Genomic DNA, 18,319 nt, shown 5'->3' with positions numbered 1-18,319 from the left:
GTGCACTAGAGACAAGAGTATACTTCAGTGGAGACGACAGTAGACTTAACTTGAGACAAGAGTAATCTTTACTGGAGCGAGAGTATGCTAAAATGGAGAAAAGTGTAGTCTAAACTCGAGACAAGAGTCGTCTAAACTCGAGAAAAGAGTTGTCTAAACTCGAGACAAGAGTTGTCTGAACTCGAGAAAAGAGTTGTCTAAACTCGAGACAAGAGTTGTCTGAACTCGAGAAAAGAGTTGTCTAAACTCGAGACAAGAGTTGTCTGAACTCGAGAAAAGAGTTGTCTGAACTCGAGACAAGAGTTGTCTAAACTCGAGACAAGAGTTGTCTGAACTCGAGAAAAGAGTTGTCTAAACTCGAGACAAGAGTTGTCTAAACTCGAGACAAGAGTTGTCTGAACTCGAGACAAGAGTTGTCTAAACTCGAGAAAAGAGTTGTCTAAACTCGAGTCAAGAGTCGTCTCAACAGGAAACAAGAGTAGACTAATCTGTAGTCAGGACAGTTCGTCACTGGAGATAAGAATAGACTTAATTGGTTAGGAACATAAGAGTAAAATAATGCCTAGACTAAAACTAAAATTACACAATCAGAACGAGACAAATGGACTGTAATGAACGTTAAATATTAGGCACAAGTAGACAAACCTAAATGTGATTGTAATGAATGAATATGAAAGATCAAACATAACTTACAAACTTGGTGGAATTGGTGAATGAAAGAAAGAAACAAAATATTAATTAAATTGGACTAGAATGGATTAGACTATATACCAAACTAGTCTGAACTGGTCTACACTGATTATAGTATACCAAATTAATTTGAATTGGTCTACACTGATTATAGTATACCAAATTAATTTGAATTGGTCTACACTGATTATAGTATACCAAATTAATTTGAATTGGTCTACACTGATTATAGTATACCAAATTAATTTGAATTGGTCTACACTGATTATAGTATACCAAATTAATCTGAATTGGTCTACACTGATTATAGTATACCAAATTAATTTGAATTGGTCTACACTGATTATAGTATACCAAATTAATTTGAATTGGTCTACACTGATTATAGTATACCAAATTAATCTGAATTGGTCTACACTGATTATTGTATACCAAATTAATCTGAATTGGTCTACACTGATTATTGTATACCAAATTAATTTGAATTGGTCTACACTGATTATTGTATACCAAATTAATCTGAATTGGTCTACACTGATTATTGTATACCAAATTAATTTGAATTGGTCTACACTGATTATAGTATACCAAATTAGTCCGAATTAGTTTACACCGATTAGACTATATCAAATTAATCTGAAATGGTCGACACTGATTGGACTGTACTAAACAAGCCGGGAACGGTCTACGTTGATTAGACTATATTAGAATACTCTAAAGAATTAGACAGCTCTTGTGAGTCCTTGATAGAATTCTACAGATATATCTTACAAGAGTAGACACCAGTTGATTTTCTGTGTAGAAATGGTGAAATACAGACAATATTAAATTAAACACTTTGCCTGGACTGGTATGGACTGTATTAACTAATTTAATCTGATCTAAACAAGACCGGACTAGACTGAATTAACTTTGAATATCTAGACACAAGTAAACTCAACTTGAAAACATGACTAGAAAATTATTGAATGCTTTAAAAAATCATATTAGACAAAAGCTAGTCTTGACTAGATTTTATTAATTAAACTAGACTTGACCAGGATGGAGTGAACTAATTAAATATAACGGAGTTTTTAAAAAAAGAGAACATAACAGAGTTGAGACCGTTTGAAAAGAGAACAGAACAAACTGGAGTGGGAATGAGTAAAACAAAAGAAGAGAACATAATGAATGATTAAGTAAAACAGAAGAGAACATGATGGGTTAAGACTGACGGGAACAGAAGAGAACATGATGGTGTATAACTGAGTAAAATAGAAGAGAACATAATGGGTTAAGGCGGACGGGAACAGAAGAGAACATAATGGGTTAAGACAGACGGGAACAGAAGAGAACATAATGGGTTAAGACAGACATGAACAAAAGAGAACATAATGGATTAAGACTGACTGGAACAGAAGATAACATAATGGATTAAGACTGACGGGAACAGAAGAGAACGTGATGGTGTATAAATATGTAAAATAGAAGACACAATAACGGAGTAAGCCTGAATAGACAGAAGAAAACATGAATGTGATGGAGTACGACTGAGTAAAATCGAAAAGAACATAATGCAAGCAATAATGTAAACCGGATTGGACAAATTAAGCACACACACAGAGTTTATAAATATAATCTAATAATGTCGTGTGAAGTAGATGACGCAGGACGGAAAATAAAATCATAAAACTTACAAAAACGTGAAAACTAATCTTAACCTAGTACAAAATTTTCATAATAATCATGACATGGATGAATTTAAATTAGTTCTCTTAGTAGTGAATAGACATTTTTTATTACTTAGAGCCTGAATCAATGAGACAGTCACAAACGATTTAGTTGAGATTATTTCAGTTCAATATTGAAAGGCAAGTTAGACAGCTATGAAGTGGACCTCTATAAAATGCTAGAGAAAAACTACAATGCATACTTTTGGGGTACCAGAGTTGAAATTTGAAGAACGAAAATATTGAAAGCTTATATATTTTGTTATTTGCTCTACGCCTCTAAATAAATTACACATCATACGTTGTATAGAGACTCAAAGATCTGTATTAGATTACTAGTGGTATATTCCTGGTTGCCACCAGCCTTTTGTTTAATTTTGTGGATAAATAACAAGATATCTTCAAAGAAATGAACATGCCACCATATATTGAAATTTTAGGCAACTTCTACATCTTTCCAGTTGCGTCTTTAATGTACTTAAAATTTCTTTTTTCAAAATATGAATTGCATATGGGAGAACTACCTATCCCAAACTAGCAAATAAAAACATAATTTTCCTTGTGTACTTACAGAAATTGCGGTCCATGATAACTCCAGAGGAAACTCCGAATTATGGCCAAGAAGTAGTGCCTGTTTTCATATAATCAAAATGCCCATTCGCACACTAGTTAAATGCACGAAAAAGAACGAAACAGTAAACATCTGTACTGACTTCATAATGTTGAACATGTAAAATTACTTTTTTTTCCATTTATGTTTCACTTGGAAAACCTCGGGCCATCAGTGTATCATTCTTATATATATGACTGTACAGTTCAATCGATATGCAAGTTCAGTTCAGGTGACGTAGAAGCGTTTGCGCTGTATAAGGGTGGTGCAAGATGCAAGAACATAATCCGTTATGTATCGAGTGTAATGCGATATGTATCGAGTGTAATGCGATATGTATCGAGTATAATCCGATATGTGTCGAGTGTAAATTAAGTTATTTCTTTGTTACACACTTAGATTTTGTTGCATTCTGCGTTATACAGAGCAGAAATAAATGCTTGCTTGTGTCATTATTTGGACGGAGGAAAACTACTGGAAACAGGCGTACTTTACTAATGGAGACTGAAAGATAGGAGTCGAAACAATAGTCAACATCTCTACTTTACTGACAGTAACAATAGTAAACATCTCTACTTTACTGACAGACAGGAGTCGAAACAATAGTCAACATCTGTCCTTTTCTGACAGACAAGAGTCGAAACAATAGTCAACATCTGTCCTTTTCTGACAGACAAGAGTCGAAACAATAGTCAACATCTGTCCTTTTCTGACAGACAAGAGTCGAAACAATAGTCAACATCTGTCCTTTACTGATAGACAAGAGTCGAAACAATAGTCAACATCTGTCCTTTACTGACAGTAACAATAGTCAACATATGTACTTTACTGACAGACAGGAATAGAAACAATAGTCAACATCTGTCCTTTACTGACAGACATATATTATTGATGCAATGTCAACATCTAATTGACATTGTGCTAATAATAAATTGTATACTGTAAGATGTAGTACAGTGACTAGGATATTAATATACATTCCACGTGTATAAATGTAGTACCTAAATTTTGTTTCTTTTGTAGTTGTTTATATTTATAATTTAGAACTTACTTTAGATCGGTACAGTTGAGTCACTATTGTGTTAAAGTTACGTAAAACTTCGTACTTACGTGCATACATTCGTCAATATCTAGGAAAAGTATTACTGTTTGTACTCTGGTATAAAGAACTATATTAATAGAAATGTCGTATGTTGAAACAATAAGTAAAGGATGTATATAAATGTATGTTGTTATATGTACGATATATGTACATAACTAGCATAGATAAAATGTACACTGTTATTTCCCACGGGTTCATGTTCGGGCTTTCGATTCATTCACAGTAACAACAATTTTGTTTCGGTTTTTCCATTATTGATAATGGCTTTGTAGCACTTTCAGCATTTGATCCCACATATTGAAAAAAAAGTTGAGCATAGGAAACTTGTCCCTAGAATTAGACTTGTCCCGAGAATTTGACTTGTTCAGAGAATTTTACTTGTTTCTAGAATTTGAAATTATTACAACCATATCAGCCACAAGCAACGTCAACTATACTTCGACGCTGTATTATCGCGAGCGTTGTATTATCGCGGCAAACAGGACTTCGCGAATAATTTTGAACACACGGCACAGTCTATCGTTGTTTACTCATGTAAGACTGCAGCCAGGAAGGACGCAAATCTATCAGAACACAATTACCTAAAAAATGTCAGCATTTTGGGTAATTCTACATTGAAAAACAATGAACATCACTTTCCATGCAATTCCATTGATCATCATATACAAAACTCTTGTCAAACTTACTGGATCTGCATTGGCCTTGATTACGAAATACAGTCGGTGTATCGTCTGGTGTTAGATGATTATAGATATATACCGATGGCGATATAAATGGCCTTGATTATGAAATACAGTCGGTGTATCGTCTGGTGTTAGATGATTATAGATATATACCGATGGCGATATAAATGTCCTTACTAGGTTATGCTTGGAATGTCATTCCATGGTAACCAATATGGACCAAAGTTACACAAGTATTGATCATGATTCTATCAATTGTACATAAATAGGAAAACAATTATATATATATATATATATATATATATATATATATATATATATATATATATATATATATATATATATATATATATCCAAAAATCATGGCTTTTAATGTGTTGGTTTAAAAGAAATTGATATACCAATACTATTGGTATATCAAACTGGGATCCACAAATGGCGCAATAATACGCACCTATAAACATTCTCGCGATCATGTTCAGTTGACTGTAGATCAGTGATGAATTTCCAAGTATTGATCATTAGTGAAGTATGAACATAACGATATAAAGTATTAATAATCCCAGTTTTCTAAATGAATTTAATATAGTACAGATTTTCTTCGCAATCCTTTCTGCTTTCTGTTCCCCCTTCCCATCGCACGCATAAAGGACAACTACGCAGAAATGTGGAGTGAGAGAGAAAAGGATTTGGGCTGGATTAAAACCTTGAAATAGAAATTACACCAAGTAACCTACAAGGATATAGTTCGTCGTAGTAATATGTGTGCGCTTTCCTTGGGATTTATTAACAGTGTTTATCAATGATACAAAGTTGCAAATCATGTTGACATTACACGGTAAACATCTCGGTTACTTGGTATATATACTGTGATTTATTTATTGTTTTGTTATTATTGTTGTTTCTTAAAATTATCATAATGTTCTAACAATCGGTTATTTTTAATTAAATATGAAAATGTCAAAAGGCCTCTCTCTCTCTCTCTTTGTTTGTCTGTCTGTCTGTCTCTCTGTCTCTCTCTCTCTCTCTCTCTCCATCGTAGCAAGATCCGGGCTCAAATCTATGAATTGACGGGCGTAGAAGATTTTCGTTTGTGTCATCCCATGATGTCTCTGGGCTTATGAACGATGATAAAAGTCAAGTCGAATCGACCAAAGGATGAGAGAGAGAGAGAGAGAGAGAGAGAGAGAGAGAGAGAGAGAGAGAGAGAGAGAGATTTATGATCAGTGGTACTCTTACTAAAGTAGAATAATTACTTACATCAACTGTAAATATATTACAATATTTTAATGACCTCTTCTTGGTTCGTCATTTCGCTTAGTTTCTATTCCACATTAATTTGCATGCGCCGGTACGTGATGGCTAAGCGTTGGTGTGAATGGCGTTTCTAACCAGAGTTTGTTTTGCGCTACTTTCATTATTAAAACCATCTTTCATGTTTAAATCATAAGTGTGTATTATATTTGATTTAATCAATGTCAAGAAAAAATAGAAACTACAAAAAGTAGACAATCAACTTATCAATATTCAAAGGGGATTGTGAATAGCCACAAAAGACATAGAACTACATTTTATAGCGGACACAATAGGGTGATGTGAGGAGTTCATTCACTCAGTCAATACAGAGCTGCGTGTAATAAAGATTAACTCCGTTTAAAGGGAAAGCCTCGTTTCCTTTTAATGAAAAATGTATACCTCTCGTGGTATAGCATTGATACAGCGTACATATTATCTATCTATCTATCTATATATATATAAATTTTGCCCAGTTTGCACTTAAAATTCAGACAAAGTTATATAATTGTTCTGCTGTTGTTATCATGGATTTCTACTTACCTAATATTTGTTAATCAATACATTCATCGGATCCTTTATTTTTGTGGAAATATTCAGCCAGTGCAAGCATGGATATTCCGCCTCATCCTTAAGTTTAATTTTATGTTAATTAGAAATGCGTGCGTGCTACCATACTTAAGTCAGGCAAATACTGCGATAACATATAGAGCTGTTACCCATAGTACAGTAATTTGGGTCAGACGCCATAAGCGGTTCTACTTACATTTATGTGATGGAATTGACAAAGATTTTTTTATAGGAATAGATAGAGGGAAGGTCAGAGAAACCTCGCAATTTGTAACAATCCACCAATAACCGAACGTTTTTAAAAAAAAATACATACCGAAAACAACATTAGGTACCGCGATAATACAGCGTTCCAGGCTCAAAATGTTTAAGGGTGCCGGGAAGTAGATTTAGGTATAAATGCACCCAATCATTCGGAATAAAGGAAGCATTTTTTTTTTTCTGTGGAAACATTTCAGGGTCTTGTGTTTAATATAGATTTATAAACCTCTATACAGTTAATACGTTTTACCATGTTTAAATGTAGAGATTAAATTCAAGTTTTAACGTTTTACTGTATGATTCAATCAACATGTGGATTTTTTTCTCAAATATTTTATTTTCATTTTTTCATTTTGTACCTTGTTCCAAAACTCTTGACTCACAAAGTGAACATTTGTTTTGGATGTCTGGTACGTGTATCTTAGAACTATTCTTGACTTATTATAAAATTAAATCAATGTCTCGGAAACATTTTAGGACATTCTTGACTTATTATAAAATTAAATCAAAGTCTTGGAAACATTTTAGGACATTCTGTTTGGCCACTATTACTGTATTCCAAAACATAAAATATCATATTCGTATATTAATAAAAAGAAAAGTCCCGAGAATCAAATTCTGAAATTTTATATTGATTGTCCAAAGGGCTGTTACAGCATCTTCTTTTGTGCAAATACGTTATTATTTCTACGTTCTGTTTTTCTGATTTGTAATGAATACATAAGCCAGGTTAAGACCAATGCGGCCGTCGCATCGCATTTTCTGCGCGGCTGCTTAATGCTATCGTATAGCGGAATTCGTTATAGTCGTAATTTGCATCGTATGCTAATTGTGACGAGATTAAGTTTGTGATAGAAATAATCCACGTTATGATCATTGTAAAAGTTATCATCATGGCAGAGCGTATTCTAAGCTATCGTTTACCAAGTTTACTTGTTGAATATGGTACAAATCAATAAAACAGTTTCCTACCATGTGTATTTGTAATTTATTTTAATCCTTTATCAGCCCGTGATCAGTATTAGCATTAAATGCGGCTTTTCTGTAAAATGCAATGTCTGGAAATGATCAATTTATTTCTGATATCCTAGACGAAGATGAAGTGATTTTATATTTTAAGCAAAGCTCTCTCTCTCTCTCTCTCTCTCTCTCTCTCTCTCTCTCTCTCTCTCTCTCTCTCTCTCTCTCCCAATGTAAGTAAAGTATGACTGACTGCCACTTTACCATTGTAAAGTACGATCCATCTATTGTTATTATCCACTATTATCATCCGGAATAAAGGATCAGTTTCTCTCTTTTACAAAGCATTTGACAATGCCAAGTCTGGCAGAAAATTCAGGGCCTGAAAGTCAACAAAATTTACATCATGTGAAAATCTTCCAGAATCTCTCTCTCTCTCTCTCTCTCTCTCTCTCTCTCTCTCTCTCTCTCATAGTTCCAAGTAGCAGTGTAGAATCGGATCTGAAGGATAGCTATGTCACAGCAGACCTGGGTGTACCCTCTTAATAATTGGACGCAAGCTGCATACCGATATATACGGTATCTTAACAACTGATGATCCGTTTTGCTTAAAACGTATAAACCCGGAAGAAAAGTTGCTTTTGCAAGTAACTATGTACAGATCTAATACACAATTTGCATAATTCCCAGCCTAAGAAAAACGTATACACGGTAAGAATTCACACTAATTGGACCGCTATCAGGAAAAACTAAAAATTCCCATTAAACGTTATGACCTTTGCTGTGGTTTTGAAGAACTTTTCACACAATACTATTTTTACACTAATTTTCATTAACATGGTAGATGGGACAAAGTCTAAAATAGAATGCTTACTCGATATTCTTATTCGGTATCATTTAAATCAAACATTTTATGCAGTAAATAAATAATTTAACACTCGGCAGTTTGTTTTACTTTTTACTCGTTTAACTAAAAGTCAATATCTCCCCTAGAAGTTATCTGTTGTAAATTTAGTATAAAGTAAAAATGGCGTTTCATAGCCACAGTTTTTGTTGGCTTAAAGGAAAGACAACCCCACCCCCCACCCCCCACCCCAAAATAACAGGGTCTCAATTGTTAGAGTTTTGGGAAATGAAACTCGTACCAACAGGAAAATCGTATCAACAGGAAAATCGTATCATTCGCAAAAGATGACCTACATTTTTTAAGTGCCTTGAGTATGCTGCTCAGAAAATAGTAAACGTAGATTAGGTGAGGGAGTTGGTGGGATGAGAAGGAGGAGGATCGAAAGGTGCCACAGAGCAAACGTTTCCACCTTACAAGCAAAACCATTTGTTGACACAAGTTTCTGACTCTTTTCCATCTGGAATCTTTTTTTAATACTGGGATCTGTTTTTATACTTACATGAACAATGCGGTTTCAATAAAACATCAAACTAAAAAACTAGTAAAATTTCAACAATGACCAATTATATGTTTAGAACCAGGAGTAGAAATTTGACCTATATAGCAGTCCACGTACAAGTAGTCAATTACTAAGCAGCCTATCTTTTGCAGATTTTTTACTGATTGTACGTGTGCCTCACTTTAAAGTAGAAGACCCAGGTTTGATCCTTTCATCCCACAAATTAAACACGTGATTTTCAGTCTCCATTGCAATGAAAGGAATCAGGACATATGGACTGATAGATATGGCTAAATAGATAAAACAATCAAACCATTTTCTCTATTAATGATTAGGTTAATGCAAAAAAGGTATTTCACGTAATATCTACCATACAGGTATTACACATAATATCTACCATACAGGTATTACACGTAATATCTACAATACAGTTATTACGCGTAATATCTACAGTACAGGTATTACACGTAATATCTACAATACAGGTATTACACGTAATATCTACAATACAGGTATTACGCGTAATATCTACAATACAGGTATTACACGTAATATCTACAATACAGGTATTACGCGTAATATCTACAATACAGGTATTAAATGTAATATCTCAATACACGTAATATCTACAATACAGGTATTACACGTAATATCTCAAAACACGTAATATCTACCATACAGGTATTACACGTAATATCTACAATACAGGTATTACACGTAATATCTCAATACGCGTAATAACTACAATACAGGTATTACACGTAATATCTCAATACACGTAATATCTACAGTACAGGTATTACGCGTAATATCTACAATACAGGTATTACACGTAATATCTACAATACAGGTATTACACGTAATGTCTACAATACAGGTATTACACGTAATATCTACAATACAGGTATTACACGTAATATCTCAATACAGGTATTACACGTAATATCTACAATACAGGTATTACACGTAATATCTCAATACACGTAATATCTACAATACAGGTATTACACGTAATATCTACAATACAGGTATTACACGTAATATCTACAATACAGGTATTACACGTAATATCTCAATACACGTAATATCTACAATACAGGTATTACACGTAATATCTACAATACAGGTATTACACGTAATATCTCAATACACGTAATATCTACAATACAGGTATTACGCGTAATATCTACAATACAGGTAGTTCACGTAATATCTACAATACAGGTATTACACGTAATATCTCAATACACGTAATATCTACAATACAGGTATTACACATAATATCTACCATACAGGTATTACACGTAATATCTACAATACAGGTATTACACGTAATATCTACAATACAGGTATTACACATAATATCTACCATACAGGTATTACACGTAATATCTCAATACACATAATATCTACCATACAGGTATTACACGTAATATCTCAATACACGTAATATCTACCATACAGGTATTACACATAATATCTACCATACAGGTATTACACGTAATATCTCAATACACGTAATATCTACAATACAGGTATTATACGTAATATCTCAATACACGTAATATCTACAATACAGGTATTACACGTAATATCTCAATACACGTAATATCTACAATACAGGTATTACACGTAATATCTACAATACAGGTATTACACGTAATATCTACAATACAGCAATACTGAATCCCTATGAAATCGCGATGTACTAAATGTATTAAATACCAACATTCTAACCGGGGTGGAACAATCTTGTCCTCCTTTTGGATCTCTACATACAGCAGTGTAATTATCATCATCAAACAGTATTGAATAATAAAGTTTGCAAAATTGTATATAGTGCGCCATTTACGATGATCTAATTTGAATCATCCTTCAAATAATTACTGTCTAACGAACATCATGCAAAATATGTATATCAATGTTGCATGTCTACAGCATACCGAGAGTATTATGATGTATATCAATGTTATATATATATATATATATATATATATATATATATATATATATATATATATATATATATATATATATATATATATATATATATATATATATATATACAGCATACCGAGAGTATGTACGATGTATGTCAATGTTACATATCTAAAGCATACCGAGAGTATGTACGATGTATGTCAATGTTACATATCTACAGCATACCGAGAGTATGTACGATGTATGTCAATGTTACATATCTAAAGCATACCGAGAGTATGTACGATGTATGTCAATGTTACATATCTAAAGCATACCGAGAGTATGTATGATGTATATCAATGTTATATATATATATATATATATATATATATATATATATATATATATATATATATATATATATATACATATATATTAATATATATATATATATATATATATATATATATATATATATATATATATATTATATATATATATATATATATATATATATATATATATATATATATATATATATATATATATATATATATATATATATATATATATATATATATATACACAGCATACCGAGAGTTTGTACGATGTATGTCAATGTTACATATCTACAGCATACCGAGAGTATGTACGATGTATGTCAATGTTACATATCTAAAGCATACCGAGAGTATGTACGATGCATGTCAGTGTTACATATATACAGCATACTTAAAGTATTGTCATAAATTTCGAGTATGCGCATTTGATAGCGAACCGTTTTAAGGAATTCTTAGATTTTTGTGATTACTTGTTCGATTATTGGAACTCGGTGCGATGGAAATATTCCTTAACCCGAAATAATTAGCCAATTACTAGGTGCAAACGTTTAGGAGTGAAGTGTTAGTGACATTCCATGATGCCATGGTTCACTAGTAGTGAATTCAGGTCAAAACTGAATAAGTGTCTCTATCGTACCATATTCCCTATTATAATCTAGTGGTGTACATTGGTGGTGTGACTGCAGTGGCAGTATTTGCGATAGGAAACCGGTAAATTACACAAAGGAATAAAAAAGAAGGGACTCAACAGATACCGTTTATGTCACCATGGTGTTAAATGTGATGCACTTGTACTTGCAAAATGTGCCTTGAAACCATGAATTGACTGGCCTAAAGTGGCGTAGTTAAAATTGTTCCCTGTATTAGGGGATAGATGTATATTTTCTACGGCGTGAAATGCTGACGGTACGGAAACCTGACGAAGAGAAACCACGCATATGTGCTTTTGATAGATATTTGGCAGGTTGTGAGATCTGTGGTCCTTCATTGATTAGAGAAAAATTTGTGTATAGAATGGACAAGTCGGACTTTCTAATTTTCAAATTAAGTTGTATAGAAGTCTTTGGAAACTGGGGAAAACTTATGACTTCTAGAGGGAATCGCGCCAGGGTTTGACACCGCTCGGTCATACAAATAACCCTGGCTTGTAACAGCATGATGTATATCAATGTTACATTTCTACAACATGCCTGGAGTATGTGTAATTTATTTCAATATTATATTACATATCTACAGCGTACAGAGAGAATGTGCGATGTATATCAATGTCACATTTCGACAGCATACACAGAGTATGTGCGATGTATATCAATGTCACATTTCTACAGCATACACAGAGTATGTGCGAAGTATATCAATATTACATTTCTACGGCATACACAGGGTATGTGCGATGTATATCAATGTCACATTTCTACAGCATATACAGAGCATGTGCGATGTATATCAATGTTACACTTCTACGGCATACACAGGGTATGTGCGATGTATATCAATGTTACATTTCTATGGCATACACAGAGTATGTGCGATGTATATCAATGTCACATTTCTACAGCATACACAGTATGTGCGATGTATATCAATGTTACATATCTACAGCAGTATGTGTAATTTATTTCAATATTATATTACATATCTACAGCATACAGAGAGAATGTGCGATGTATATCAATGTCACATTTCTACAGCATACACAGAATATATGCGATGTATATCAACGTCACATTTCTACAGCATACACAGAGTATGTGCGATGTATATCAATGTTACATATCTACAGCAGTATGTGTAATTTATTTCAATATTATATTACATATCTACAGCATACAGAGAGAATGTGCGATGTATATCAATGTCACATTTCTACAGCATACACAGAGTATGTGCGATGTATATCAGTGTCACATTTCTACAGCATACACAGAATATGTGCGATGTATATCAATATTACGTATCTACAGCAGTATGTGTAATTTATTTCAATATTATATTACATATCTACAGCATACAGAGAGAATGTACGATGTATATCAATGTTACATTTCTATGGCATACACAGAGTATGTGCGATGTATATCAATGTCACATTTCTACAGCATACACAGAGTATGTGCGATGTATATCAATGTTACATATCTACAGCAGTATGTGTAATTTATTTCAATATTATATTACATATCTACAGCATACAGAGAGAATGTGCGATGTATATCAATGTCACATTTCTACAGCATACACAGAATATGTGCGATGTATATCAACGTCACATTTCTACAGCATACACAGAGTATGTGCGATGTATATCAATGTTACATTTCTACAACATGCCTAGAGCTGCTTACAGAACATAATTCAGGGTAGACTTCTGTCGCAATTTCGTCGCACATTTAGCCAGTTGAACTGATGACATTTTAGTTAGGTTGTTCAAAACGTGATAATAATATAAACATAAATATAGTTTTCAGTTGAGCTCGAAGAGGAAATAAGGTATGGCATATCGGACTTACCGACATATTAACATCTAGATTTAACGTAAGCTACAACAGTAATGCTGTACAGGATACACTAAAACTTGTATATAGCGGACTGTCAAGGGACTTTATCATTCGATCATTAATGTCCACTACATCTTGTACAAATCGGACTGCAAGGAGACTGCATTATTCGGTCGTTCATTCACAGGTGCCACATAATTCGAAATTAATTTAGTCAATAATAAGAATTAACGATATCTGTCTTTAATAGACTGATGTCGGTCAAAATTATAAGTTTGTCAAGATAGGTTGTTTTGTACATGAAACATGCATTTCTAATTGTACGCAAATTCGTCGAGTTTATAACAATCTCAAAGGAAAGCGCGTGAATGCAGAGTGAAATCTTGGAGACAGTAGAGATAAGAACAATCGAGAAAAACGAAACAGAAACAGCAACAACAACAAAATATTTCAATCACTGATTTTACGCAACCACTTTCATATATGATGATAGCGGATCGATTCCGTGATGGGTACATGCAAACTAAGTTCATACTTACTTTGTCAAAAGGATAACAAGTTCCATGCAATCATAGATTATATTGTGATTCAATTTGACAATAGTATAAAACGAAACAGAAACAGCAACAACAGTTGCAACAACTCGAAGCGCTCGTCACTGAAAAGGCGATTCAACGTCGTCACTGAAAAGGCGTCATTCAACGTGAGTGAAAAGGCGTCATTCAGCGTCACTGAAAATGCGTCATTCAGCGTCGTCACTGAAAACACGTCATTCAGCGTCGGAAGAATTACTGTTACTTATATCCTTGTACAGCATGGCAGATGGATTGATAATTATACGGAGATGGATGAATGGACTGGCGGACGGACGGACGGGCAGACAGACAGACAGGCAGGTTATTAGGCAGATAGATAGATAGATAGATAGATATAGATATATAGCGCATTTGTTCTCGATGTAAGTTGTGCTTCTTGGAACTTGAAAGCCCTCGAAATCTTTATCAAACATTATGAAATTAAAAGCAGTTTAGAATTAAAAAAATATAATTTAGGCAAGCATTCAGGTTGTCCTTCACTCCATGGTCAAATATAACAATCATTCAGATTATCCTTCACTCCGTACACAAATATGGCAAGCGTTCGGGTTGTCCTTCACTCCGTGCACAAATATGGCAAGCGTTCAAGTTGTCCTTCACTCCGTACACAAATATGGCAAGCGTTCAAGTTGTCCTTCACTCCGTACACAAATATGGCAAGCGTTCAGGTTGTCCTTCACTCCGTGCACAAATATGGCAAGCTTTCAGGTTGTCCTTCACTCCGTACCCAAACATTGCAAGCGTTCAGGTTGTCCTTCACTCCATACTTAGATAGGACAAGAGTTCAGGTTTTTCTTCACCCCACTCAGAATATGGTAAGTATTCAGGTTTTTCTTCACCCCTACTCAGAATATGGTAAGTATTCGAGTTTTGTTCTTCTCTCCATACGTGCGACTGACAAACGTTTAGACTGGCCTACACTCCATAATCTGATCAAACCTAGCCCTTGACTTCATATTTATATCATAGCAAGCATTGAATTTGTCCTTCAATTTTTAATACATAATTCTACCAGGCACTCAGATAGTAATTAAGTTAATACACATATCTGACAGGCACTCAGATTGTCCTTCAGTTAATACACAAATCTGGCAGGCACTCAGATTGGCCTTCAAGTCCATATGCATAGCTGGCAGGCACTTACATTGTCCTTCAGTTTATACACAAATCTTGCAATCATAGAGGTTGGCCTGCAGTTAAAGTTAATACACAAATCTGGCAGGTACTCAGATTGTCCTTCAGTCCATATGCATAGCTGGAAAGCATTGATATGCTCCTTCAGTTAATATAAATATCTGGCAGGCATTCAGGTTGTCCTTCATTTAATATACAAATCTGGCAGGCATTCAGATTGTCCTTCAGTTTATATAAAAATCTTGCAGGCATACAGGTTGTCCTTCAGTCCATATGCATAGCTGGCAGGCACTTACATTGTCCTTCAGTTTATACACAAATCTTGCAATCATAGAGGTTGGCCTGCAGTTAAAGTTAATACACAAATTTTCCAAGCATTCCGGTTGTCCTACAGTTTATACACAAATAATGCAAGCATTCAGGTTGTTTTTCAGTTAATCCATAATTCTTGCAAGCATCCAGGTTGTCCTACAATTATTACACAAATCTTGCAAGCATTAAGGTTGTCCTTCCTTTAATACACAATTCTTGCAAGCCTTCTGGTTATCTTTCAGTTAACACACGAATCTTGCAAGCCTTCTGGTTATCTTTCAGTTAACACACGAATCTTGCAAGCCTTCTGGTTATCTTTCAGTTAACACACGAATCTTGCAAGCCTTCTGGTTATCTTTCAGTTAACACACGAATCTTGCAAGCCTTCTGGTTATCTTTCAGTTAACACACGAATCTTGCAAGCATTCCGGTTATCTTTCAGTTTATACACAAATCCTGCATTCAGGTTGTCCTACAGTTAATACACAAATCTTGCAAGTATTCAGGTTGTCCTAAAGTTAATACACAAATCTTGCTAGCCTACCGTTTTTTCAGCTAATACACAAATCTTGCAAACATTCAGGTTGTCCTAAAATTAATACAAAACCCTTGCAAGCATTCAGGTTGTCCTAAAGTTAATAAACAAATCGTGCAATCATTCAGGTTGTCCTACAGTTAATACACAAATCTTGCAAGCATTCAGGTTGTCCTTCAATTAATACACAAATCGTGCAATCATTCAGGTTGTCCTACAGTTAATACACAAATCTTGCAAGCATTCAGGTTTTCCTTCAATTAATACACAAATCGTGCAATCATTCAGGTTGTCCTATAGTTAATACACAAATCTTGCAATCATTAGGTTTTCCTTCAATTAATACACAAATTGTGCAATTAATCCGGATTGTCCTACAGTTAATACACAAATCTTGCAGCATTCAGGTTTTCCTTCAATTAATACACAAATCTTGCAAGCATTCAGGTTGTCCTACAGTTAATACACAAATCTTGCAAGCATTCAGGTTTTCCTTCTATTAATACACAAATCGTGCAAGCATTCAGGCTGTCCTACAGTTAATACACAAATCTTGCAAGCATTCAGGTTGTCCTACAGTTAATACACAAATCTTGCAAACATTCAGGTTTTCCTTCAATTAATACACAAATCGTGCAAGACAAATTAATAAACTGACAAGCATAGGGTGCACGGATGGTGAATAGTTGACAGATGGATACATCAATCGATATATATATATATATATATATATATATATATATATATATATATATATATATATATATATATATATATATATATATATATTCGACTGAAGGCATATAATTATTTTTGCATATGCATGTACAGTATGTATGTATGTATGTATGTATGTATGTATGTAATATACAAAAATTGTTTTCTGAAATTGAAGACTAGCTGCTGTAAAGGTGTCAATTGTATAGCTACAAATAAAGTATTGATTCGGAACCCAATATGTCGGATCAAGTTACATGCCGTTACTAAGGAAGTTTGAACCCAATACATGTATGTCGGTTTAAGTTTTATCCATTGCTAAGTACATGTACATATTTATGTTTCTTTGGAAATAGACAAGTTGTATTGTTAGCATTAAACATCGTACACACTGTTTAGCGACGGAAGTCATTTCTGTTATGTTCGCTCATGTTTCATAGATAAGAGATACTGTTAAAATACTTTCATAACCTCCAAGTTTGTTATGTCAGTGTTTAAAAAGAATTGTAGGTCTTCATCGCAGATAAAAACAGTGATAATAAAATGTCATTTTCATTTGAATGGAATGAATGGATAATGAATTGATATTTGCATAAAATGTAGGAACTTGAAAGTAGAAACAGCTATCTGATACAAGAAAGAGTAAGAGGACAACGAGAACAGTTGAGTTGGCATTTCGCTGACAAGACAGATGTAGATGAAAATAAAATATACATTTTTTTGCATATATTTTCGGAGTTCTTCAGTCACACAAGCGATTAGTTGACAGCCTGATTAAAACATTGCATATGATTTACCTTTAACTCTAAATCGCTCGTTCGGTGTATCGATTGATGTATCTGATGTATCGATTAATATGTCCGATGTATCGATTAATCATTTGCTCGAGCAGATAATAAATAATCGACATAAACAAGATTAGTTGGTTTCAAAATCTTAATTTAAACGGAAAAAACGAACCCACATTTTCAAAATGAAT

The 18,319-nt window shown here is 33.8% G+C and overlaps 1 protein-coding gene across 1 annotated transcript in view; it reads left to right on the top strand.

Annotated features, from left to right (window-relative positions):
- LOC149779693 (sodium-dependent serotonin transporter-like) overlaps window positions 1-3,044 on the top strand; it is a 74,873-nt gene extending 71,829 nt beyond the window's left edge. Inside the window, exon 13 of the mRNA XM_089938455.1 lies at window positions 2,973-3,044. Coding sequence (XP_089794581.1) covers window positions 2,973-3,044 — 72 coding nt within the window. The remainder of the gene's footprint in view (window positions 1-2,972) is intronic.
- The last annotated feature ends 15,275 nt before the right edge of the window (window positions 3,045-18,319 follow it).

This window comes from Sinohyriopsis cumingii, chromosome 17 (genome assembly GCF_028554795.1).
Source record: "Sinohyriopsis cumingii isolate HCF-2022 chromosome 17, ASM2855479v2, whole genome shotgun sequence".
Lineage (NCBI taxonomy): Eukaryota > Metazoa > Mollusca > Bivalvia > Unionida > Unionidae > Sinohyriopsis > Sinohyriopsis cumingii.
Note: the sequence above shows the minus strand (reverse complement) of the source record. Positions and strands in the feature narration are given on the sequence as shown.